The 27,362-nt window shown below is 39.4% G+C and overlaps 1 protein-coding gene and 1 non-coding gene across 5 annotated transcripts in view; one reads left to right on the plus strand and one right to left on the minus strand.

Annotated features, from left to right (window-relative positions):
• The window catches only part of PAH (phenylalanine hydroxylase), a 121,905-nt gene that overhangs the window by 50,887 nt on the left and 43,656 nt on the right, over positions 1 to 27,362 (minus strand). For 3 of the 4 annotated variants that reach the window (XM_024256069.2, XM_054526294.1, XM_054526295.1), the window contains 2 exons: positions 25,411 to 25,518; positions 6,139 to 6,322 (listed from right to left, as the gene is read on the minus strand). In XM_024256069.2, coding sequence (XP_024111837.1) covers positions 6,139 to 6,322; positions 25,411 to 25,518 — 292 coding nt within the window. 4 annotated transcript variants of the gene reach the window in all.
• On the plus strand, positions 15,298 to 15,441 carry LOC112136040 (U4 spliceosomal RNA). The gene has a single exon (XR_002917240.2). It is a non-coding gene; the product is annotated as a U4 spliceosomal RNA (small nuclear RNA).

Below are 27,362 nucleotides of genomic sequence, written 5' to 3' on the forward strand. Positions count from 1 at the left end.
AAGCAACTTGGCCAAACAGCTACAGCCCAGGAATTGAACTGCAAAATCCATACAACCTTTTAATTATACCTTTCTGTCTTGTTTTCTAATACTGAAAACAAGAATAATACTATGTTTGCTTTAGCTGCCTGAGTTGGTTGTTGCAAAGCTTAAATGAGATAACCTAATGCGAAAGAATTTGGAAAACACTGGATGTGGCATACCACTGAGGGATTCCTCTTGGAATGAGAGCCTCCTTATAATTTTGTAATCTTCCTGAGCTTGAAGCTCTGTGACCTGGCAAACTAGATGGGCTGCAGAAATAGCATTTGCTCAGGATCTTCCTTTGCCAATGAATAGAGCTACCTGTGACTGACTGCAGGGAGCAGACCATCTTCCAAGCATATGAAGGGACTCTGCTTCCCACTCCTGGGTTGGTGTCACCTGAATGGGCTGATCCTCTCAGCTGGAGTCTGCTTGTCTCAGTGAGGCAGTTTGCTGAAAGAGTGACATCCCCAGCTGCCAGGACTTAGTGCTACATCAGTGCATCCAGCAAGCATCCAGGTAAAGACTGAAAAAGGCAGCCAATCCTGTGTGTTTTTGCAAACATGCAGATACTTGGTCTCCTGCAGACACAGAGCCACATACATCTACAGCTGTGAAAGGCACACATGGAATGCACAAAGTGAAATGCACGGGACAAGGTTTAGAATTGAGAAGAGGGCAATGGGAAGGTGGAGACAGAAAAGCCAAGCAGAGGACAGGAGAGAGGAAAGAAAAGTGCAGGTGGTGGGAGTGGGGAAAAACTCTAACCAGATGGATTCCCTTCCAGCCCTAAGCGGCTTCTTTCTAAAAATTCTTAACTCTTTGGGAACCATAGCCCCTTTGAAAAATCTTGTCTCCTAAAAAATGTGCATGCACACACATGTACTACCTTGCCCACAATCCCAGGGGCTTTTCAGAGCCCTCTAAGGAATCCTATCCTCCCTTCAACCCCAATTGATCTGAAACGTCAGCTTTACTCAGCACTGTTCTTCAGGTCAGCAATGTTGAAGCAGAAGAAACTCAAGAAGGCAAGGAGGGGCAAATAAACAAAACCCAACAGATATTTATCTGCTCTTGGAAAATAACTGCAAACATATTTCTCAAATGGTGATGTTCCTAACCTCTGTCTACCCAAGACATTGTGTCTGTCTGCTTCTCCTGGCTGCAATCTGTCTCCATGTAGGAATTTTCTAGCCCCCACTAAATGTAATGTCATGCAGTCGACTCAAAAGGAAAGGTAAAAGGATTAGTAGATTGATCGATGAAAGATATTAATGCTCTTTCATGTTGGGTTGAAGAAGGATTTGAAGTCATCAGGAAAGAGGGTAGCAGGAGAATAGACCTCAAGTATTCAAAAGACTCTCTGGATTAAAATCCTATTAAATTCACATCAGCTTCTCCAGGAGGCATTTGAGAAGGTTGGGGTTTCTTTACCATGTCGCCGTAATTAACCTTCTCTTAAGCTGTTTTGGGTGGGGAACTTTCGCAATTAAGAAACTGAAAAACTTTTATTTTCTATCACCCACATGGCTTTTTGAATGGTTTAAAAACTAGAGTGGAAAGTGGTTTAGCTTAATTGATTTGAGGGGTTCAGATCTCCTACTTGAACCTGCTGTCAGAGTCGCCTCTGAGATCTGAGCCCCACAATAAAAAGGGCATTTTGTCCAGAGAAAGAATCAAAGCTTCAGATCTACTACAATGCTTTTCTTCCTCTGACTGTTCTCCCACTGAGTCCTATAGAAAGGGCAACTTTGCAAAGGAATGGTTGTTCCCCTTAAAAAAACCTGTTTCTTGGCCCAGACCCCACTTCATGGAAACTACCACAGAAACCCAAAGAGTCTTTCTTGGCAGATGCCAGGTCGTGGCATGTCAACATCAGCTCTCTCTCATTACAGGTACGGTAAGGTCAGGTGGGGGCAGCCACTATGGGATTGGGTGACCAATCATCTGAAGAAATAAGGGTCACAAAACACATGTTATTTTAAAGGGTTGATCTTAGCTAGTTTTCCTTCCCTAGGGAAAATGTCATCCCACTTCAAATATCAACAACCTTGCCATTTTGAGCAAGAAAGCGAGAAGCCCCATTAGGGAACTGAACCTGTGCTTCCTCCAGGCTCCAATAAGCCCAACTTTTATTACACGATGCCTCTATGTGAAAACATTAACTTTTTAGGCCGGGCACTGTGGTTCACACTTGTAATCTCAGCACTTTGGGAGGCCGAGGTGGGCGGATCATCTGAGGTCAGGAGTGTGAGACCAGCCTGAACAACATGGCGAAACCCTGTCTCTACTAAAAATATAAAAATTAGCCGAGCGTGGTGGCATGCGCCTGTAATCTCAGCTACTCGGGGAGGCTGAGGCAGGAGAATGGCTTGAACCCGGGAGGCAGAGGTTGCAGTGAGCAGAGATTGTGCCACTGTACTCCAGCCTGGGTGACAGAGTGAGGCTCCATCTCAAAAAAAAGAAAACATTAGCTTTTCTACTTTCTTACTTCCTGGATCCTCAGAGCTAAACACAAGTGGAGAACAGGCGGAATCGCACCAACCCTGTCTTTGTCACAGCACCTGTCCCTCTATTCTACTTACCTAGGTGTGTCTTCCCCTTTGCCAGGCTGTGAGCTCCTTAAGAACAGGCAGTTTGACCCTTTCTCTCCTAGCACTGTGCCCGTCACAGAGCTGCTCTCAACACACCCTTGCGCATGACCCCCCAGAACCCACTGTTTGCCTTAAGGCAAGTCACAGCCTCTGTTTTTACAATGAAAAATGAAGGGGTCTGTAGGGCTGCATGACCTCTCAGGTCATTTTCCAGTTGCCAGACTCTCTGAAAAAGTAGCTGTGTACAGGCTGCATTTCGGTCGCTCTTGTGCTCATGCCAGTGTTTATAATAATAATGATGATAATGGTAAGAATAGAGAATAATTTTAAGTCCTTAATTAAACATGCTCTGCTCTGTTCTCAGTGCTTCACTTGTGTGATTTCACCAGTCCTATAAGGCAGAGGCTCTTGTGACTCCCCTTTGATAGAGTGAGAGACTGCAAGGGTCAATGATTTGCTCAAAGTCACACAAAATGTGGTCGCCGTGCTTTCTGAATCTGCACTCCTAACTCCCCCTCTATGTCCCCACTAAGAACCTCCTTTCTGAGCCTCCAGTTCAGGCTGCCGGCTCTCCAGCTGGTTTGCTATATATTCCCTGGCTCCTCCAGGGGCTGGCTGTCTGCCTGTCAATTGCTTTGATTTCCTTCCTCATGGCCCCAGCTGGCCCAGCCTCCACCTGCTCCAACCAGAGGCTGAATTGCCCCAGGATCTGGCAGGCCCTTTGTCCAAAGGGTCTGCAGCTCCTGTTGAGAGCAGGTGGCCGGAAAAAAGCAAGGGAGGGCAGTCATTGGGGAAGCAGCTTGGGAGGCTGAAAAGGAAAGAAGGCAGATAGTACTGATCCAGGGAGGAATTCCAAGTGCCTGCCCTCCAGGGATCTGAGCCCATCTGCATGGCTGTCTGCTCTCCACAAGGCCAGAACACTGGAGTGGGCTTTCCTTGCCTTGGTTATACCTACAGAAGAATGAAGGCAGAGACGAGTCTCCTAGAAGGGCCATGGAGCTACCTTTTAAAAAATGTTTCAGTGGCCTGTTTCACAGGGTGGATCTTGCCTCATTTTAAAGCATCTCTGCCTATTCAAATGCTTCTTTCAGCTATGGTGCCTGAACTCCTCTTGACCCAAAGTCTTTCCAAGTGTTTTTGAAAGAAACTTGATTTTACAGTAGAAAAAAAAATAATTGTTTAAAGAAGTTAACCTCAGCAATCACATTCTTAGGTATTTACTGGAATCAGTTGAAAACTTATCTTCACACAAAAACCTGCACATAAATGTTTATTCACAGCTTTATTCATAATCATCAAAAATTGGAAGCAACCAAGATGTCCTTCAATAGGTGAATGAATAAAGAAACTGTGGCACATCCTGACAATGGAATATTATCCAGGAACAAAAAGAAATGAGCTATCAAGTCACAGAAAGACATGGAGGATTTGTAAATATGTATTGCTAAATGGAGGAAGCCAGTCTGAAAAGGCTACATACTTGTATGATTTCAACTATGTGACATTCTTGATAAAGCAAAACTATGGAGCTAGCAAAAAGAGCAGTAGTTGCTGGAAGGAGTGTATAAAGAAGAAGGAATGAATAGCTGGAGCACAGGGCATTTTTAGGGCAATGAAACTATTCTGTATGACATTGAAATGGTGGATACATGACGTTATGCATTTGTCAAAACCAGTAAAACTGTAAAACACAAAGCATGATCCCGAATGTAAACTGTGGACTTCAGTCAGTGATAATATATCAATATTGGCTCATCAATTCTAAAAAAAAATACCACACAAATGCAAGATGTTAATAGAAGAAACTGAGGTAGGGACGAAAGACCTGGGAACTCTCTGTACTTTCTGTGCAGTTTTTCTGTAAACCTAATACTGCTCTTTTAAAAAGTCTATTAAGGCCAGGCACAGTGGCTCACGCCTGTAATCCCAACACTTTGGGAGGCTGAGGTGGGTGGATCACCTGAGGTCAAGAGTTCGAGACCAGCTTGACAAATATGGTGAAACCCCATCTCTACAGAAAATACAAAAATTAGCCGGGCGTGGTAGGGCATGCCTGTAATCACAGCTACTCGAGAGGTTGAGGCAGGAGAATCGCTTGAGCCCAGGAGGCAGAGGTTGCAGTGAGCTGAGATCACGCCATTGCACTCTAGCCTGGGCAACAAGAGCGAAATTCTGTCTAAAAAAATAAAAATAAAAATAAAAAATAAAATAAAAAGTCTATTAAAAAATGGTTCATTTTAATATGCTTGAGGCCCAAAAAAGCAGTCACCTTCCTCCTCTGTATTGCTTTCAGGCTAATCATAATCATAATAACAACCACATGCTATCATTTGTCCAGCCCTACAGTGCACCAGGCACTGTTCTAAGCGCTGTTTATGTATGACTTCATTTAATCCTCACAAAATCCCTAGGAAAAATTGAGGTCAGGGCAGTTAAAGCAATTTGTCAGGGGTATCAAACTCAATATGTGGAAGAAGTAGGACTTGAACCACAGTCTATTCAACTTCAATCCCACACTTACAATTTCTACACTCTATCACTCTTTTCCTCCCCGGAGGATGAGTAGCATTTCAGTATGTAAATAATGGGACAATGCAAGTTTTGACAACTCCTATATTAGTCATTCACTCAGAAATATGTGCAGAGCACCTGTGTACCAAGCAGTGTGCTAAACTCTGAGGATACAAATATAGGTAAGAGAGTCTACTTGCCCACAAGGAGATTGCATGAGAGGAAGAGACAGATAAGAAGATGGAAAATGACAATGAAAGCCCTAGTAACAAGGAGCCAGGTAGCTCCAGCTCTGGAATTGGCATGTTATGAAAAGGACTTGGGGAGATCCCTCTGGTTGGAATGGAGAGATTCAAAAATCCATTCAACCGTCTTGAGTTGATTTTTGTATATGGTAAAAGGCAGTGGTCCAGTTTCAATCTTCTGCATATGGCTTTCGAGTTATCCCAGCAGCATTTATTGACTAGGAATCCCTTTCCTCATTACTTGTTTTCATGGGTTTTGTTGAAAATTAGATACTACTTATTGGGTATTTTGCTGATTACCTGGGTGACAAAATTATCTGTACACCAATTTACCATGACACACAATTTACCCATGTAACAAACCTGTACATATAACCCTGAATTTAAAATAAAAGTCAAAAGAAAAAAAAGACAGAAAAATAAAAATAAATAAAAATTAAAAGCTTATAAAGTAAAAACAAAAAAAAAGAAAGAAGAAAGAAATAGCTATCTTTAGGAAGGCGAAAAATAACTAAAATTCATTATATGTCTAACATATACCAGGCACTTGCCTGGGTCCCCAACCTACATCCACTCATTTAATCCCCCAAACAGTCTTCCAAGGCATTATTTCCAATACATATATATTATTTTGCTTCCGCAAAATAACAGCAATATATATTAAATATACATATATTTAAATATGCTGTTAAATATGTATATTGCTGTTATTTTATGAAGACAGTGTGGAGTTACTTATGTTGCAAAATTTCTCTAATTCTTACCTGTGTCTTTCTTCTTATCTCGTGAAAGCTCATGGACAGTGGCACCAATGTCGTGCCTCAAGATCTTGATGATGTTTGTCAGAGCAGGCAGGCTACGTTTATCCAAATGGGTGAAAAATTCATACTCATCTTTCTTTAAACGAGAAGGTCTAGATTCAATGTGGGTCAGGTTTATATCATTCTCCTAGAAGAGAGAATGGGGAGGGTGAGGAGACAGTCACTGGAACTAACGCAGGCCAAAGATGCAGAACCAGAACAAGAAAACCTAACACAACAAAATGGAGAGTTCAAGAATACAATTATTTTTATAAGAGTAGAAAAAAGTCCTTAAATTTGCAAAAGTTGTTTACTTTTTATTCTTTAAAACCAAGTACTAAGTGGCAGGAGGTGGGGCAGTTAGTTCACATGTCACAATTTAATCACATGAAAATCTGCTAAAGGCCTAGAATTGCCACTATAAGATTTTGATTTGGTTAAAATATTTAGGACAGTGGCTGCCAAAAATATTTACATAGGAAACACCCCCACTTTCCAAACGAAATTCTATGGAATTACAATAAATAAATAATATAGAAGCAACATTGTTCTGCTTGAATAGGGGGTCAGACTTATTTGATTTATATCTAATATCTAAATTTATTGCTTGTGAGACAATGTACTTTCATGTTTCTATTCCTCAGTTTTTCCATCTGTAACTCGCTGGTCTTAATTATACCTGCTTAATAAGTTCATTGGGAGTGTTGGATGATATGTTACATGTGCACCACTTGGCACATAGTAAATGCTCAGTAAAAATTATCTATTACCACTAATATATTTATATAGGCCTGGCGCGGTGGCTCACGCCTGTAAACCCGCACTTTGGGGGGCCGAGGTGGGCAGATTGCCTGAGGTCAGGAGTTGGAGACAAGTCTGGCCAACATGGTGAAACCCCGTCTCTACTAAAAACACAAAAGAATTAGCTGGGCATGGTGGTGTGTGCCTGTAATCCCAATCCCAGCTACTTGGGAGGCTGAGACAGGGGAATTGCCTGAACCAGGGAGGTGGAAGTTGCAGTGAGCCAGACTCTGTCTCAAAAAAAAAAAAATATATATATATATATATATATATAAAAAATTACTTTCCATTCAAGCTATTCAATAAACATATACATTTGTAGCACCCAACAGTGGCCAATCATCCTTCTAGCAGCTTGGGATCCATCAGTGAACAAAATAAAGATGCTTTCCTTTATAAAGCTTACATTCAAGTTGAGGGGATACAAACAACAAACAGAAACTCATTTGTGCATGTTATCATGAGAAGGGCTAAGGCAAAAATGCAACACAGAGCAGGGGGAAGCAAATGGGCATTCCTGAGGCAGGGTGAGGGCAGATTGCAGGACTAAACAGGGCAGGCACATGGGGCCTCATTGGGATGGCAGGATTTATGTACAGTCCTAAAGGAGTTGAGAGAGGTGAAGGCCGGAAGGTGGCAGCATGCCTGGCCTGTTGAAGAGACAGCCACAAGGTGGGTTGATGAGAGTGGAGGAGGTCAAGGGGAAAATAACAGGAGACAGTGTCAGAATAATCACAGGGTCATTGCAGGCCATTTTAAGAATTATGGTTTTGATTCTGAAAGAAATAGGGATCTTTGCAAGATTTTGAGCAGAGGAAGAATATGATCTCATAGGCTTAAAAGGACCAGTCTAACTTCTATGTTGAGAATAAACTTTAAGGGATAAGATATACCAAGAAAGGCCTGTTAAGAGGCCATTGCTGACATGCAGACAAGACGTGAAGATGGCTATGTCCATGTTGGTGGGAGTGGAAATGGTAAGAAGATATTACATTCAGGACGTCTTCTATAATCTCCTCAAAAGGATCAAAATTATCCAAGGATATGAGAAGAGTTTGTGGGTAGGAAAATGGAAAAAGTCCATCATATTCCATGCCAACCTCAGATTTGACTATTACTCCGGTGACTACGTGGCTAAATAAAGAGAATTTCAGGAATCCAACGGGAAGAAAAGAGCACATCATATCTCCCTGAGGAATATCATCTTTAAATCAAATATCATGGGCCAGGCTAGGTATTTGGACAATGCAAGGATGAATAAGATATTTCCTGCTTTTACATTAGCCATTCCTACCCTCATCAGACCATTTTTAATGGCTGCCTGATGATCTGCTGCATAGATGTAGTCATAAATTCTTTAACCAATACTCTAGTGATGGATATGTTGCTTCTTGTTTTTCTGCCACTAGAAATAACGGTCAGCATTATACATAAAGTTTTGCCTACTTGTCTACCTGATTTCTCAGAATAAATGCCTAGGGGTCAAATTGTTTAATCAGAAACTACCCTTTAAAGATTATTTATATATTGTCCCATTGCCTTCCAGAAAGTCTATACTCATCTCTTCTATCTTTCCACTAGAGGATCCATGTTTCTCATCTGTACTACCTTTAAGGATTTTCAATATTCTTGACTTGACAGATGAAAACAGCAAATAACTCATTGTTCAATTTTTTATTTAACTGCTGATGACACTAAATATTTTTCCTAGGTTTAGTGGCCATTTGCATTTCTTTTATGAATTATCAGTTTATACCATTTTCTTATTATAGAGATTTTTTTACTGATTTGTAATAATTATTTATATTTTCATATTAACTCTCATATATATGTGTGTGTGTGTATATTTATATATATTTATATATAATTCAAACTGACATTTATTGACTATTCTTAAACACCTCAATGAAAAAACAATTTTTAAAATGCTCTCAAAAAATGTTGGAACATCACAAGTATAAATAGTCTTAGAGTTTTTAAGAAATGTAGCTGTGATGCATTATCAGAAAAAAGGCAATAACTTCTTTCTCAAAGGCAATAACTGCCTGAGTATCAGAGTTTGCTTGATATCTCAAATGTCCCTAATTGTAGAACCAAATTCCTTGGACTCCTCTGGATTACTACGGCATCTGCTGAGTGCTAGGTGCAAAATCACCAGACATAAATAAGAAGCACAAGGTGGGTTGTATAATTTGTCCAAATGTGTCCTCTAAAAAATATTAGGCTGGATGACTCAAGAGTTTTATTTACATCTGTCTTGTCCCTTTCCAAGAATGGGCTGTGGGGGACTGGATCTCATTTGTAATTATGGCACAGTTTTCTTGTAAAACCTGGACTCTTTACATTGGTTCTGAAGTAGAAATGGACTAAAAAATGAATGTTGGTCAGCAGCAACACTTGGCAAAGTCTACTAAAATACCCTGAACCCCCAACACAAAGATTTCAACTTGCAGTCATCAGTCAGTGTTTTCCTGCTGGAAGCACTTGATAAGCATGGAAATACCCCACTCCCACATTCGTGCAAAGAGCTGGGAAGCTGCTTTCATTAAATGCCATAAAAATGTGAAAATAATGATTATTTACTACAGCTTCTCAATTTCAATGTCTTTAGATGGTGATATTTTAGCTGTTATGGTTATTACAAAAACAAAGTCATTTATTTTAGTTGGTCCTCTAACATAAATGCCCAGCAAATCATCTGCTACTTAGTCAGAAAGTATGTGATTTCCTTAGTAATGCTATTTATTATGGAGAAAACCAAGGAGTATTATATACACTTTATTAAAACAAACAAACATATAATAAGGGTTACTCCAATATTTAAATAGACAGAAAGTATCTGAAAATATAACTAACTTTAAAATTTCAAAAAATTAAAATTCACTGAACTTGTAGTTGAAGAGGTATATCTTTTGCCTTGATCATTAATGATATACGGTTCAAAAGAACTGTAGTGATGCCTTTTCATACTTAAGTATCACTTTATAGTACAGAATTCTTTTCTGTGACCATCCCAACAATCCTTTGAAAAGGTTAAGGGAGACATAAAAAAATAAAATCAGAGATGAAGGTGCTTGGCTGTAAGTAGCTAGAGAGCGAGGCCTATTTTTTTTTCTAATTTCAGAGTCATTAGTTTTTTAACCACACTGCCTTTCCTGCCAGGCATACATACAGCGAGCACTCCACAAATATCAACTTTTATTATTATTACTACCATTATATCAAACACAAATAATTAAAACCTCTAGGTGTAGTAAATATAATAAGTAACCTCAAACAGGCTCATGGTGCAGCCATTATTTATGGCTTCAACTGCAGACAACACACCCCTGAGGGCTGTGGCTAGGGAAACCCACAGAGGGGCCCCCACTAGGGAGAGAGAGAATAGTGGGGAGGTAATGCCAGAGAGACAGAGATAGATCTGAAGCTTTCTCTGGCAAACAGAGATTAATTGTTAAACAAAGCAAAGAGCAATGTCATCCTTCTTGGCTCAGGAATAAAGAGAATGGGTAGGTTCCACCTACTATTTACCTAAGATGAAACTTCAAAAGAAGACATAACCAATCCCTGCCTTATGTAGAGCTGAGAGCACAGCAAATCCAAGAACCGAGAATGGACACACCTCTGGCACACTTATTTGTGGGAGAGTTTGGGAAGGGAGGGGAGCAGAGAAGAAGTTCTGGGAAGCACACCATAGGATACAGTGCTCATCACTCATACCCCACCCCTGGAAGCATCCACTTCCACAGCTTTGAGGATAACAATAAAACAATTTATGTTTTATGACTCAGTTTTTCTAGTGCTAGAGATTTAACTTATGGGAAAATTCACATAGCATTTCACCAAAACTTCTAAGCTAACTAAACTCCCATAATTGAGGAATGATGAAGTGGACTGTGGTATAATTACACAATGGAAGATTAGGCAATCATTAAAAAGTGAGTAACAAAAACAACAACATATATTTAAAACGTGTCAGTAAGCACTTCAAGACATGAGTGCAGTGGCGGTCTCCAGATGAAGGGCTTAGGGATGATTTTGTTTCCTTCTTTCTCTTTTTTTAAAATCATAGTTCAAGTTTCCTAGAAACATTTATTGCTTTTTTTTTTTTTTTTTGAGACGGACTCTTGCTGTGTCGCCCAGGCTGGAGTGCAGTGGCGTGATCTCGGCTCACTGCAAGCTCCACCTCCCAGGTTCATGCCATTCTCCTGCCTCAGCTTCACGAGTAGCTGGGACTACAGGCACCTGCCACCATGCCTGGCTAATTTTTTGTATTTTTAGTAGAGATGAGGTTTCACCGTGTTAACCAGGATGGTCTCGATCTCCTGACCTCGTGATCCACCTGCCTCAGCCTCCCAAAGCGCTGGGATTACAGGCATGAGCCACCGTGCCCGGCCACATTTATTACTTTTATAATAAAAATTTAACTTTATTTGTTAAATTGTTATAATGATAACCATTGAGGTAAATACTTATGATAGATATAGATACGTGATTATTAAAAAATGTTTAAAAAATTATGCCCAGGCTAACAAATGGGGGGTGGGGGATGGGAGTTATGATGAGATTATATGTAACTGCTACTTACTTGGCAAAAGTCTTATATGAGTGAAGTTTCTGGTTAATTACACACTGAACATAGAGCTGAATTGTTTAAATCATTTCTTTCCCTTTGAGTCAATTTGTTAATAAATAACCCTCCAGTTTGGCATGTAATTTCCTTATTGGCGTCTTTCTAATTTACTAGTACGGATCCTTAGAAACCAATAATTTTGATTGCTAAGAGAGCCTCAAAAGTTAATTTACAAGCCTGATTAGGATCATACTTTTAACAAATGAATTTTTACTTTTCAACAAGAGGTTTGTGTAGGTTTACAAATTGACCCATGTACACTCACCACATCTTTGCTGAGGGATAAAGAAAGCACTCTTGATATTACTCCAATTGGACTTCTAGGGGAAGGTAATAAAGGCTTGAACTTTTCAAAAACAATTTCACGATTTGTCTAATATTTAATTTATGCATAAAAGATGGCAGCATAAAACCTTGCTAATCAGGATTCAAACAGAAGATACAGGCAAGGTGAAATGAATCACCAATTTTTCTAAGGATTCACCACAAAACCCTTTCTTCTCCTATCCTTTAAGAAAGCCTTTCTAAAGGGGGATTGGTCACAAGTAAATAAAACTATAGAAACAGAGTTCATAATGGTGAAAAGTTGGCTTGTCTTTCTGGATCTTCTTTTGACTGCACACTGGGCACCCCGTCTCCTCCTCCTCCTCTATTTTATTCATTGAAAAGAGAGAATGGTATCTTGCAAGTATGTGGGCTATCTGAGCTCAAATTCTGGTTCTGCTACTCACTACGTTTGGATATATTAATTGGCCATTCTGAAGTTGGTATTCTGTGTTTAAAATAAAGATAATATTACCTGGCAGCTTAATGAGAGTTTAAAAAAGCAAAAGCACCTAACAATTTTTGTCTGCACCTAACAATTTTTGTCTTCATTAATATATATTCAGTAGGTACTCCTTATACTCTGCCTCTTCAGCTTGATATAGATACCCATTTCTCTGAAAGATGGAGCACATTACATTTTATGTATCATTTTATCCTTCAATATTTGTTTCACCCTAAATTTTTCTCAGCTCTTTTTTTTAATTTTTTTTTTTTGAGAGCACACTTCAAAAAGAAGGAAAGCCTAGGCATCTTTTGAGATGAGAATAGACTAGCAAGGGAGAACTTCTTGGACCACTATGTGCTGTTGTCTTGGAGTAAACTTAAGTGAAGTTATGTCCTGGCCTATTTCAGAGGTTGCTGGGGACAAAATCAAAGACATTTACAAAAAATGCCCTAAATCACTGGTTTTAGGTAAATAGACAGGACCATTCAATAATTCACTCAGTTAAGCACCATTTTTGTGTTAACCACTGTTCTAGGTGCTGGAGTGTAACACTGGGAAAAGCAGAAAAAAAAATCTCTGCCCTTGTGGAGCTTTATGTTCTCAAAGGAGGAGACAAACTGTAGTTATGGTAAATAAGTAAAATATACAGTCTTCAGATGGTGGTCAGCACCATGGAGAAAGATGAAGTAGGAAAGACGGACTGGCTACACCATTGTGCATGGGGGTGCTATTTTTAAACAATGCAGCCACAAAGTCATAAAAAAATAAACAGGTAACATTTAAGCATGAACCTGAAATCAGTGAGGGAGAAAAACATGAGGGAACAGCCAGTGCAAGGGTCCTGGAGTAAGAGAATGCACAATGTGAGGGCAGACCAACAAGGAGGCCGGTGTGACTGGGGCAGAGTGAGCAGGAAGTGGGGGTGTGAAGACACCAGGCAGAGAAGTTACCAGGAATAGATCATGGAAGCCCATTTTGGCCATTACCTGAACTTTGGTTTTCACTCTGAGTGATATAAGAAGCCATGAGAGGTAATTAGGCAGAAGAGAGATATCATTTGATTCACGTTTTAAAAGACGCATTCTGGCAGCTGTTTTAAGACTAGACTGTAGTGGGACAAGACAGGAACTGTCTGGGGCAACAATAATATTTGGGGTGAGATACGGTAGTTGCAAAGGTTGGAGAGGTCGCAAGGAGATAACTGATGGAACTTCTTACATGTTTCACTGATTTCCTCTTCTGGGAGGGCCAACAATGCCCCAGTTGACCAACAATATGGAAGGAAATTAAACCCACTGGCATTTACAGGAAACCAGAAATATTCAAGAAAGTATGAGCAGCACAATTAAATTCTATAGGGAGCTCAAGATTATCCCCCACTCTAGTCTGGAGGAGGAGATCTTGGAGAGGTTCAAGCTGGATCTTCCATGGGATTCTCACCCCAAAGACCATCTTTTGGGATCTCACTCTTGCTTCCTCTTGGCATGTCTCTTGTGTGATTCTTTGGACATTTTTTCTTTCAGTCACCTCCCACTTCATGAGATTATTTCTTCCCCCACTCTCCCTTCCAGGTAGTTGGGGCTGCCTAACTCAGAGGAGACTCCTTGCAGGAGAGAGCCAGGGTTGCAGCTTAATCTGGCTCAGCTCACGCCTTTAGGGAAAAGAATTGTCTTTTCTTTGTGTTTCTTTTCCTATACCACCAAATTGGTAAAATATTCTAGGTCAAAAAGACCTTGTAGGTTGGACACGGTGGCTCACGCCTGTAATCCCAGCACTCTGGGAGGCCGAGGCAGGTGGATCACCTGAGGTCAGGAGTTCGAGACCAGCCTGGCCAACATAGTGAAACCCCGTCTCTACTAAAAATACAAAAATTAGCCAGGCATGGTGGCAGGTGCCTGTAATCCCAGCTACTCAGGAAGCTGAGGCAAGAGAGTTTCTTGAACCAGGGAGGTGGAGGTTGAGGTGGGCTGAGATCATATCACTGCACTGTAGCCTGGGGGATAGAGTGAGATTCTGTCTCAAAAAACAAAACAAAACAAAAAACAAACAAACAAACAAAAAACCAAAAAAATAAACAACCTTATGGAGCAATAATCACAACTCATATGCTATCAATAGGCCACAACCTCTGCCTAAAAGTTCCCAATATAAGATCTAACTTCATAATGAAAGCTTAAAAAGCAAGCTTTTTGTTGCTTTTTCTCAAGTATGCCCAGATATGAACTGTTTAGCAGCTAAAAACACCGTGACAGCTTTCATTTGAGATTCTGATACTCAATAAATAAAGTCATCAGACTTGTATAAAATGTTCAGTGAAAACTGCTTGTATGGACAAACAATGGAAATAACCTAAATGTGCACCAACAGAAAATGGATAGATTATAATCACTCAATGGAATATAGAGAAGAGAAAACAAAAGAGCAAGAATTGTAGAGATAGATAGATAGACAGATATATATATCCATATATATATGTCTCACTACAGTTCTTGCTCTTTCATATATATATATATACACACACAGACACACACATAATTCTTGCTCTTTCATTTTCTCTTTCCCTCTGTCTCTCTCTCTCTCTGTGTGTGTGTTTATACCTATCTATATCTATAGATACAGACAATATATCTATTATAGATATTATCTATATCTATAGATACAGATATCTATCATAGATATATATAATATATAGCTGTATATCTATATCTCTGTATATATCTGTGTCTCTATATATCTATATCTACAGATATATAGTATCTACTGTGTATCTATAGATACAGATAGATAAGATAGATAGGTAGATACACACACATATCAGTGTAGAAAAATCTCAAAATCAGTGTTTAACACCCTCCCCCAAAACACAAAATTGCAGAAAGAGAGGTACAATATGATTCCAATATTACAAAGCTTGCAAAACTTTGCACAGTGGCAGTATTGTAGTCAATGAAGTTTATCTGAAGCTCAATTATTGCTAATTGAAAAGTTTGCACATCTATGCCATATATCACTACTAATGGATATCCATATATAACAAAAGTTTTTAAAGATGTGTGGGAATAATCTATACTAAATTCTAATTAATAATTGCCCCTGAGGAAGGAATGTATGGGGAGGGAGGTATCCAGGACTTTCAGTTATCTCTGCAACATTTTATTTCTTAAGTAGGAATTGAGTTCCATGGGTGTTCTTTATACCATTATTTATATTTTAGGGTTTAAATAAAATAAAAACATCATCTGGGCTATAATAACTTTTTTTTCCTGCAGTCACTTTTGCTCCAGTCCTGCTCACCAGGCCCAGGGATCACAGATAGGTCTTTAAAATCCAAATCCGAGAGTAAGAAACATCATGTACCTGCCTAGATGTCCTCTCTGTCCCTGGAATGCTGAGGTTCGCAAGTGGGAAAGCTATTGAGGGTTCTGTGACCTGACCACTTGTTTTGTTCTCTCTTCCCCTAAATCAGTTGTTTCTTTGTTCTAGAATTTACTTTTCCATTCTTCTGCCTTCTGCTTATCAACTCCTTCAGGTTTTAGCTTAAACATGACATCTGCAAGAAACCTCCCCTGGCCTCCTTGGCCTCACATCTGGACTAAGAATGCTCATGAAACCTTGAGTTCCTCATATCACTTGTTACATCTCAATTGTAACTGCCCATTTATGTAGTCTACTAGTTCTATAGGGACAGAGGGTGAACATTTGGCTCACTCCACTGTCCCCAACATTTATATAGGGTCTGATAACAGTAGATAATCAGAAAATATTAATTAAGTGCATAAATAAGAGATCATTGAATATCTGATGAGGTCATTGATCTCTGAATATCTGATGAGGTCATGATCACTGGGTGTCTGATGAGATCATTGAATATCTGATGAGGGGGAGGAGTGGATCCCCTAGGCAGGAGTAGGGCACAAAAAAGTGGGTATAACTAATAGATACTGTGCCTTTCCCATTTGCTTCCAAAAGGTCTACTGTAAAAATGGAGGGTAAATTCTGAAGCAGTTTTTGGATCTAAGTGTCTAGCTCCTGGAAGCTTGTTTAGTCTGAGCCTCTGTGTCTTCATCAATTGAATGATGCTGTCTTTGAACCTACCCACATACGTCAGAGACGGCCTTGGAGCTCAGAGCTCTGTACATCTGCTTGTTTGCTTGTTCCCTTCCCTAGAGAATACATGGTAAGGTGAACAGTGTACTTCCTCCAGGAGCCTGCTTCTCATTTTGTAGCCCATTACTAAGCCACTTACAATAAAGACTCTCAGGAGACTATTTTCCTAAAAGGCATGGACATGAATTAGTAGAGGCTAAAAATATAGAGCGCTACTGAAAATGTTTAAACCAATGCATAAATAATTGAAAGTTGGAACGATCTACTGAGGTCAGTGGGATGTTTGTAGGTTAGCAGGTAGGGGTTTTGGTATACTCCTAATCATTTGGCCCCAATTCACTGGAACTTCTACTCTTATCTTAATTTTTAGAATGAGGAAACCTAGCCACTAAGAAGTTAAATACTTTTCTTGAGGTCTTTAAGCTCACAGGTTGTGCAACTGGGTTCTGAATCCAAACAGTTTGACTCTAGATGGTATATTCTGAACCCCAATGCCATTCCACCCCTCAGGACCCCAAACCTAGGTTATCGCTGATAGTTTGGAGTTCATAACTCTAAAACAGCATAAGTTTAGTGGAACACTAGTGCCTGGAAGATATTAACAGATCTTCCCTAAACAGGGTCCCATGGTAAATACATACAGGAAATGCTGAGTGAGATTATGTTGAACAGGTTTCCTCTCTACAGAACTTCTCAGAGTCTTTAATAAGTTCATGTGCACTATGGCTTTCTAAAACCTAGATGTGGAATTTTTCAGATATAATGACCCTTGGCACTCTTTTCTGATAAAACACCTACTATCATACAGATTTTGACAGAATATTATTTAGGAAACACTGCTCTAAAGTATAGTCTAGATTATTTCATTTGTTTTGCCACTTATTTCCTTTAACGTCATTTTATAGGGTCCAGAAATATGTCATAAACTGCACAGCTTAAAGGTCTTGTCTATATTTTCATCTATGGCTCGCTTCTCCACCTCATTCACAAAGATGTTGGGAGAGATGTAAATACCCAAGTACACTATGCACACCACAGTCCCCCTGCTCTGCCAAGCTACTTTTCTTCTGGCGAATGGCTCAACCCCAGCTCTTATTGCTCATTGCCGTTTTTCTGTAAGTATTCACAAACAATAAAAGTCATTCATTCTAGATTTTCATTTAAAAAAAAAACACTTTAAAATCAAGGGTTTCTACTCTCCCTAGTCTTCCAACATCTTTCTCATCTTCACACTTTCTCAAAGAATCCTGGTGGGGTTCATAGATCACACGTGGAAGGGGTAAAGTAATAAAAATTGTGTAAGCATCTTCTGTGGCCTCAGAGTCACACCAGGCATAGCAAGACCAGTAAGTTAATCATTGGTAGATCTAGGATTTAGATGCCCAATATCAAGCCTATATTCCTCCTACTCTTTATGTCATAACTTGGGGCTACTATAATGTTTGGAACCAAAGATATGAATTATTCTACAGGCAAATAGTGATCTCTTGATTTCTCATAAAACCTTGGCCCCAGATAGCTCCCTGATTCACCCCCTTGTAAGTAACAGATAGGTGATGGGGTGAAGTCACTAGTCCAAGGACAGGGTACCAAGATCTACCAGCCATGCTTCTCTTGGCTCTCAATATTTTGTTTCAACATTCCCAGTTTAAAGATCATTCTTTTTACAATGAAAAGAGATGCAAAATAACTTCTGTGTCATTCTGCTTTCTCATAGCAATTGGTTTTTCTCTGATTAAAAAAAATATAAGCCCGGAGATTTTAGCATAATAGACCTAGGTCAATTTCTGAAGTCCTACCACCTTGTCTACCTTAGACAAGCTACTGAGTCTCTGAGGTTTAGTTTCCTCCTCTCTAAAATCGGTATGGCATCGCTGACTCCCCACAGCACTGTGATGAGTATTAAATATGACTTAATTCATGTGAAGTGATAACACAGTCTCTCATGCACAGCAAGAACCCCTTCCTGGGCAATAGCTTAGAACAATGGTTCTCATTCCCGACTTGGCATCAGAGTCACCAGTGGAATTTAAAAAAAAAAAAAATTCAAGAACAAACAAAAATCCAAAACACATGAAAAAATGACTGAAAATGTTGATTATATCAGAATTTTAAATTTCAATGTGACAAATTATACCATAAACCCAAGTAAAATGAGAAAGACTGGGAGAGAATTTTTGTAACACACATAACAGTATTCAGAGTATATAAAATGTCAAAAAATCAGTAAGGAAAAGGCACATTTGCCACAAAAAATACAACGTGTAGACAAATCACAATTTACAAAAAGACAAATTATAAATGTTATGAAATATGACCTACATCTCACTAAATCAGAAAAATGAACATTAAATCAACAAATTACCACATTTCACTCATTATATTGTTCAAGATTAAAGGCAATAATAAGCATATATTCTTAAATGTATAGAGAAATGAGTATTCTCATGTTGAACCAGTGGGAGTATAAATTCTTACAGGACATTTAGAGAAAAACTTTATAGTTCTGATTAAAACTAAAAATGTCCATATCCTACGACCGGATTCCACTTCTAGGTATCTACCCTAAAGAAATTTTTGCATATTACTTACCAAAAAAATTGAACAAAATACTGCAGAATTGTCTGTGGCTGTAGAAAATAGAAAACACCATGGATGCCAAAAATAGAGGGATGATAAATAAAATATGACACACAGATATTAAGAACTATACTTCAGAGGTTAAAAGTTATGAACCTGATCTATATGTATCAACATGTATACATTTTTTAAATGTTGCATTCACAAAGTATATATATAGTAATTCTTACTTAACAGTTAATAAATATTCTGAGGGTTTTACATGCATTAAGTGATTTAATCTTTAGAACTACCCTATGAAGCAGATACGATTACTATTTCCATTTTACAGATGAGGAACTGAAGCACAGAGAAGTCAAGTGACCCTCTCTAAGCCACAGCCCTGCATCCATGGAGTCCATCCTCTTGGCCACTCCATTGTGCTTACTGAAAGAAGCTGCAGACCAATGTGCACAGCATGACACTTGTTAATATCCTTTTCCAAAGGATTGGAAGGAAATATGCTAAACTCATAATGATGCTGTCTTGGCTAGAAAGCTTGTAGAATGATCAGGATAGAGGAGAGATGAGAAAAGACTGTAGTTTTATCTTCTAATTTTTTTTCTTAAGAAACAATATGTTAATTTGTAATATTTGAAACTGCAATGATACAGGAAAAAATGAAAGTGATATGTCAAAATGTTAACAGTGGTTGATAATAGATGGAAGGAATATTAGTAGTTACTTGTCTTGCATGTAAATGCATTTTTCAATATGAAAGAAAAAATACCCAGAGACAGGTACTCTTGCCCCCTCCCCCCAAGAATGAGAGATTGGGGCCAGGATATTTGCATTTTTTAAAAAACTACAGAATGATTCAGATGTTCAGGGATAGCTGTATTTGGCAGAGGTGTGGAGTGTAATAGAAAGATCATGGGCTTTGGAATCTGAGATTCAGAGTTCAATGCCATTTCCACTGCACATTAGCTGTGTGATCTTAAGCAAATTACTCAACCGCTCTGAACCTCAGTTCCCTCATCCATAAAGTGAGAGTACTACCTTCACTTAGTTTAATGCAGATTAAATCAAGAGTCATATGTGCCCAGCTCATTGCATAATGTGGTTCCACAAATACTAGAGTTTGATCCTCTCTTAACGCAGCATCTTTTTCTTTTTTCTTTTTTTTTTTTGTGGGTGGGGGGACAGAGTCTCACTCCGTTGCCCAGGCTGGAGTGCAGTGGGGTGATCTTAGCTAACTTCAACCTCTGCCTCCTGGGTTCAAGCGATTCTCATGCCTCAGCCACCTTAGTAGCTGGGATTACAAGCATGCACCATCATGCCCAGATAATTTTTGTATTTTTAGTAGTGATGGGGATTCGCCATTTTGGCCAGGCTGGTTTGAACTCCTGGCCTCAAGTGATCTGCCCGCCTCGGCCTCCCAAAGTGCTGGGATTACAGGTGTGAGCCACCATGCCCAGCCTTAAGTCAGCACTTTGAGTGATTGTAACATTTTGGCAGGCTGTTACTAAGGCGAGAAGTATACTGGCCTATACAATTTCTACAGCAACTGCTGAAGTATGTTTGGAAAAAAAAAATCAATACTCACTAACAACCCTTCTTCAATCACCCAATACAGTGACCTCTGTTTCCTCTTCTATAAAATGGGTGTAATAACATCACTTACTGACCTGTGCAGTTGAGATTCTGGATAATGCTTCAGAGAGTTCACCCAGAGTTCACATACATGCATCTGCCCCCCTCCCTACCACCCCCCCACTCCCCAACACACACACACACACAAACACACGTCTTGAGTGCATTCCATCCAGTTCTGGTAATTTAGTTACTTGTCGTTTATTTATTAGGTTGAAAACATTCTGTTCATTTACTATTATTTAATCTATTAACTCTGACTTAGGCCTAACGGGCAACCTCTCAAGGAGAAAATGCTGATTATCTAATATAAAAGCTAAAAAGTTACATAGGTGCATTTTACAGATATATTCTTTCTCATGGACAGTTTGTTGCTCAGAAAATGCTGTCGCTCTTCTCTACACCCATTGCTCGCTTGCTCTCACTCAGACATACATTCTCCTCCCCCAGGTTTAATTTTTTAAGGCAATATTTAAAGAATAATTTTGATTTATGAAAAAATAGAAATGATAGCACAGAGAGTTTCCACATAACCTGGACTCAGTCTCCCCCATTATGAACATCTTACATTAATGTGGAACATAGGTTACAATTAATGAACCAATACCGATGCGCATTATAAACTAAAGACCATACTTTATTCAAATTTCTTTAGTTTATATCTAAAGTCCTTTGTCTGTTGTAGGATCCCATTCAAGGTACCACGTTACATTTAGTCCTCATGCCTCTTTTTTTTTTTTTTTTTTTTTTTTTGAGACAGAGTTTCACTCTTGTTGCCCAGGCTGGAGTGCAATGGCGTGATCTCAGCTTTCTGCAACTTCTGTCTCCCTGGTTCAAGCAATTCTCCTGCCTCAGCCTCCCAAGTAGCTGCCACCATGCCCAGCTAATTTTTTGTGTTTTTAGTAAAGACCGGGTTTCACCATGTTGGCCAGGCTGGTCTTAAACTCCTGACCTCAGGTGATACTCCCGCCTCAGCCTCTCAAAGTGCTGGGATTACAGGCATGAGCCACCGTGCCTGGCCCTAGTCTTCATGCCTCTTTAGGCTCCTCTCGGCTGTGACAATCGCTCAGACAGTGCTTGTTTTTGATGACCCTGAGGGTTTTCGGGAGTAATGGTCATGTATTTTGGATAATATTCCTCTTTTTGATGACCCTGAGGGTTTTCAGGAGTAATGGTCATGTATTTTAGATAATGTTCCTCAATTAGGATTCATTTGATTTTTTCTCTCATGGTTAGACGGAGGTTATGGATTGTGTGGAGGAAGACCACAGGGGTAATGTGCCATTTTCATCCTACCAAGAATGCGTACTATCAACATGACATCACTGATGATGTTAATTTTAATTTTTTTTTACTATTAAGGAAAGGTTTGTTTTAATATTCAGTTTCTTTTTGAATAATGTTGATTTTGGTCACATGGCTGAGGTGTCTTTGTCACATTTCTCCACTGTAAAGAGACTCTTCTCCCCCTTCCATGTGGTACTTTTTGGAAAAAAAGTCACTATAAAAACCCACTACTTCAATTATTTGGAACTCTAAATAGGAGATCTATCTTTTCTCTACTTATTCATATATTCAATCACAAGATTTAATTGTATTTTAAAACTCAGGGTAAAAATTAATTGGCCCTGGCTGGTAGCTCACGCCTGTAATCCCAGCACTTTAGGAGGCCAAGGCAGGCAGATGACTTGAGTCCAGGAGTTCCAGATCAGCTTGGGCAACATGGTGAAACCCTGTCTCTACTAAAATTATAAAAATTAGCTGGGCATGGTGGCATGTGCCTGTAGTCCCAGCTACTGGGGAGGCTGAGGAATGAGAATCGCCTGAACCTGGGAGGTGGAGGTTGCAGTGAGCTGAGATTGCGCCACTACATTCCAGCCTGGGTGACAGAGTAAGATTCTGTCTCAAAAAAAAAAATAAAATAAATAAAATAATTGGCTCAAAAAGTGAAAAGATACTTTAAAAATATTTTTTAACTTAAAAAAATTTATTAAGTTAAAAAAATTTTCTTTAGATTGAATTTCATTCTTAATTGAACACAACATATATAAAACTCAGGTTCTGTTGAGGATATAAACATGACTGAAACAAGGTTCTCTTCTTGAAGAAACCATCCTCAGGGCTAGACATAATGTACATGCTGAGCATGCAAGGAAGTGCTGCAGTTAAAAGTAAGAAGTGCTTTGGGAACACTGAGAAGATCGTAATTAATTCAAGGAAAGCTTGATAAAAGAGGTCTGAGGTCAGGGCCAGCTTCTGGGATGTGCATCCAGTGTCGTCCCACAGGAATCACACTTGGGGTTTCATGTTCTTTGCAACCTCCTTGAAATTCCTTTTTTTTGAGATGGAGTCTTGCTCTGTCACCCAGGCTAGAGTGCAGTGGCACGATCCGGGCTCACTGCAAGCTCTGCCTCCTGGGTTCACGCCATTCTCCTGCCTCAGCCTCCCAAGTACCTGGGACTACAGGCACCCACCACCACGCCTGGCTAATTTTTTGTATTTTTAGTAGAGATGGGGTTTCACCATGTTAGTCAGGATGGTCTCGATCTCCTGACCTTGTGATCCGTCAGCCTCAGCCTCGCAAAGTGCTGGGATTACAGGTGTGTGGTGAAATTCTTAATAACGACTTTTGAATTTGTGTTTGATAAGCAAAGTCCAATGGGACAATGAAGCACATGCTGGGTATTTGGAGACTCAGCTCATGTGTAATCACACTATTTGCCCTCTCCTTACCTTCTCAGCCATGGTTCCAAGGGGTTGCTTTCAAGTACGTTGGCCCTCTGGACCCACGCAGCCTTCCCCTCCCTGGTCTTACCTCACCACCACTACTGCCCTTTGCCCAGAGTCATGACCAGGAGGCATCAGCTTTGGGGGGAAGCTCATATTCTGCTGCCACTCTCCGCCAACCCTGGGAGATCTGGCAGGGGATTTGGCGGGTGATTTGGCTTCAGGCAAGCTTCCTTTCCATTCTCCATCCAGAGGTTACAATCTCTTGGGGGATAGCTCATCACTGTGGGTTGGTGCAGCAGGCCCACGGAAATGGAAGATGGATTTCCCCATCCTTTGTAGGGGCTTGGCTGTCAGCCCAGCCCTGGCTGGAGAGGGAACCCAGCAGTTAGAGGGCCAAGGTGCCCAGGGGAGGAGAGCACAACTAAATGGCAAATCAAGAACACCGTGACAGGACATGAGAGAGACCACAGCAGAAAGGACAAAGTTATATATTTTAGTACTTTTAACATTTAGCATTTAGCATTGTTTCCTGTTATTGAGGAAGAGACCCCACGTTTTCATTTTGCACTGGGCCCTGCAAACTATGAAGCCCGTTCTGTCTGAGGCAGTACTGAATAGCAGTTAAGAGTGTATGTAGGTTCTAGACTCAGAATGCCTGGGTTTAAATGATTTCTTCAGTATTTACTAGCTGTTTGACCTTGGGCACATTTACCTAACCCCTCTAAGCCTCAGTTTCTATCTCTGAAAAATGGGGGCAGAAATAGCTCCCACCTCATGTTATTTTCGTGAGACTGAATAAGATCATGTCTATAAAGCTACCTTTTACTGAGATAACTTCTCATGCTCTGCCTTACCTCCCCAGCTACTCAGAATATTTGCTTCCCCTGTTAGATCCTAAAGGAGGCAGTTTCTCTTCCTTACAATTTCTATGTGTCCCCCATCTTCCTCCCCACCCACAGTGCTGAGAACATCATAGGTTTTCACAAGATATCTAATCGTATCCAGTTATGCCCCAAAAGGATTTGTTGATTGCATGCCCAAACACACTGAGCACTAACTATGTGCACAGCCCTGACCAATGTGCTACCCCTGCCTCCCAATCAGCTAGAGAGGTCACAGGAATCTTAGCATAAAGCAATGCATTTTCAGGTGGGACAAAATCCCAGCAAAAATATTAGCATAGTACTCAGAAGGAATCTGGATGAGGAAACCTATTTGGAGTTCTGTGAAGTTTGGCTGCCCAGCAAACACCCAAATCAACATTTCCTAAACTCTGTTCTGAGATGTGAATACATGTTCTTAAAATAAAAAGGATCCACAGTCAAGTAAGTTTGGAAAATAATACATACATTTCTCTCTTTAAACAACTTAGTATAATTAGTTTTATAGACTCTAAAAGTCCTATAATCAGGTAAAATAATATGCCCAAGTTTCCCAAGTTTATTAATTATGGAACCACTTTAGTCATAAGACATTTACCAGTGTCTCGAAGAACATTAGCTATTTTCTAAAGCATAGTTTTGGGTTAAGCTACTTGAAGAAAGGGACGGTGTCTGGCATATTATTTTACACATATACATAGAAGACAATCAATATCAATTTAGTGAATAAAAGAATTAATATTTATTTCTTGTTTTCTCTAGTTTTTAACTGTAATCACATGTGTCACATATGATTATAGTTAATCATGCCTAATCACACATATGATCAGGCATTTTACAAGACACATTATTTCATCACAAAGTTCCTGTTGAAACTGACAAGGCACATATTATGAGCACTATATTATGAATGGAAAAACTGAAGCTCAGAGGGACTGAATGACTTAACTAAGGTCACACAGTAGGTTAATGTAAAAACTTGAGCTCAAATTCAAATCTGCCTGTTCCAGATCCTGTGTTCTTTTCATTGCATCTAACTAGAAAAGAAGATGAAAGTTTGCTATGACATTATCCAAGACAAACATGATTGTAGCACTGACCTCAAATAAGCGCAACACTTTGGCCAATGCACCAACTTCTTCTTTGAGTGAGAAGATCAGTGATATGGCACCATTTTGACTGGAGTTGTCTTCAATATAGCTTGTTTCCTACAGGATAAGATGCATTTGTTTAAAACATTTTCCACAGTTTAGCAATTCATTCTTATTAAACCTCCATGGACAAAGCAAGCATGAATTCTTTCTTCTAGTTAAATGTTGCAATACAACGAGCTATATATATTCTATACAGAAATATGTAGTGTGGTGGAAAATAAATAAGTCCAGGGCAATTAAATGATCAATGATGCTACTGGGTCAGTTATCAACTTAAGGAATCTTCAATTATTCATTGATGTCACCATTCAATCCTGTAAATTCAATACCTTTTATTGAGCACCTACTAGGTTCCAGGCACTATTTGGGCTCTGAGAAATTTAAAGATGAATAAGACAATGCTCTATCTTTTAGGAGCTCACAATCTAACTTAATAGACACATATATAACAAACTGAAAGATCCTTAGAGGTGATATAATATGGTTTATAAAATGTCCCAGAAAGACATTGAGAAACATGCACAGGCTTTTGAATCCTAAGACCTGGATTGGAATCCTCTCTCTTTCATTTTCCAGGTGGACTACTTTGGGCAAATCACTCAGCTTTCTTAGTTTTCTCATCCGTGAAAGCATGCTAATAACAAGCTCTGTCAAAACAGTATTCAGAGCATGAAAAAAGGAAAAGAACAGTTTAAAAAGAATATTGAGAAATATATAAAAATGATGGAAATATTATAAATACACAAAAATGACCTCTTGACCTTTGGCAAAGATCTCAGGAAGCATTAACTTGCTGAGATCTGAGACATCCAATTGTTGAAAAAGAGTCATAAAATCCATGAAAGTACACAAATAACCTATCAGAAAATAAACTTAGTCTTAAACTAAATCTCAAAGAATGTCCAGGATCTAGCACTTACCACACGCACGTGACAGAAAACCAAGGTTGGGGTTAGGGCTGACATTCCAGAGTTTGCTAAATCATTAGCCTAAGTTGAAAAATAATACATAAAATTCTATGTGTGTCCACAATAAGCAGCAGGTACCTAAAACTGGGAAGAAAAAAATTTGCAGAACAATTACTCTCTTGTAAGCAAGTTAATGAAATTAATGGAATGGATGTTACATCATCTCAATGAGAGAAGGCTGTGTTAGGAAACTCTTAGTGACTCAGAATAACAAGCCCTGCATGAATACTGATGACCCTTAGCAAAAAATTCTTTCAATTCAGAAAATTCAGATTTTTGCCAAAACATCCCATGAAACTGAGGTGTGAAGGAAAAAACATTTATCAGCAAGAGTGATTTTAGGGAGCTTCAAATGAAATGGAAGACTAAACTGTTAAATATCCCTATTTTGATCATGATGTTATCTTTCTAAAAAACTGTTAATGTACCATTTATTTAGAGCCTACAATTTCTGGGTATTATAATAAGCACTTGATTTGGATTATCTCATGTAATTTGGCAACAGCCTAAGAGGCAGGTTTTATTAGGCACCAAGTGCCCCCTTTTATTGATGACAAGATTAAGGCTTAGAGAGGTTAAGTAACTTGCCTATAGTTACACAGTTAGCAGTGGAGCCAGGATCTGAACCCAGGTCATTTGATCTCTGCATACTGTCCATGAATCACAATCTCTTGCAGCCTCTATTCCTCTTCCCCCTTTTAAACCCTGCCAGAGAGGTACAGATGAGTCTCTGACTTAAGTCTTCTTCCTACCAAAGAATACTGAGCCTTCTTCTTTCCAGTTTTCTTGAAATGACAAAAGATATTCCTGTTTCTAGTTCACTTGGCAGCACTCTTTTCTCCTGTTGGCTTCCAAGAAAAGTAAGATATTTCTGATACACATCCACAGATGCCACCTTTGACTAGGGCAATTCAGACTAGAATGTACCTG

The sequence above is a fragment of the Pongo abelii genome, chromosome 10, assembly GCF_028885655.2.
Source record: "Pongo abelii isolate AG06213 chromosome 10, NHGRI_mPonAbe1-v2.0_pri, whole genome shotgun sequence".
Lineage (NCBI taxonomy): Eukaryota > Metazoa > Chordata > Mammalia > Primates > Hominidae > Pongo > Pongo abelii.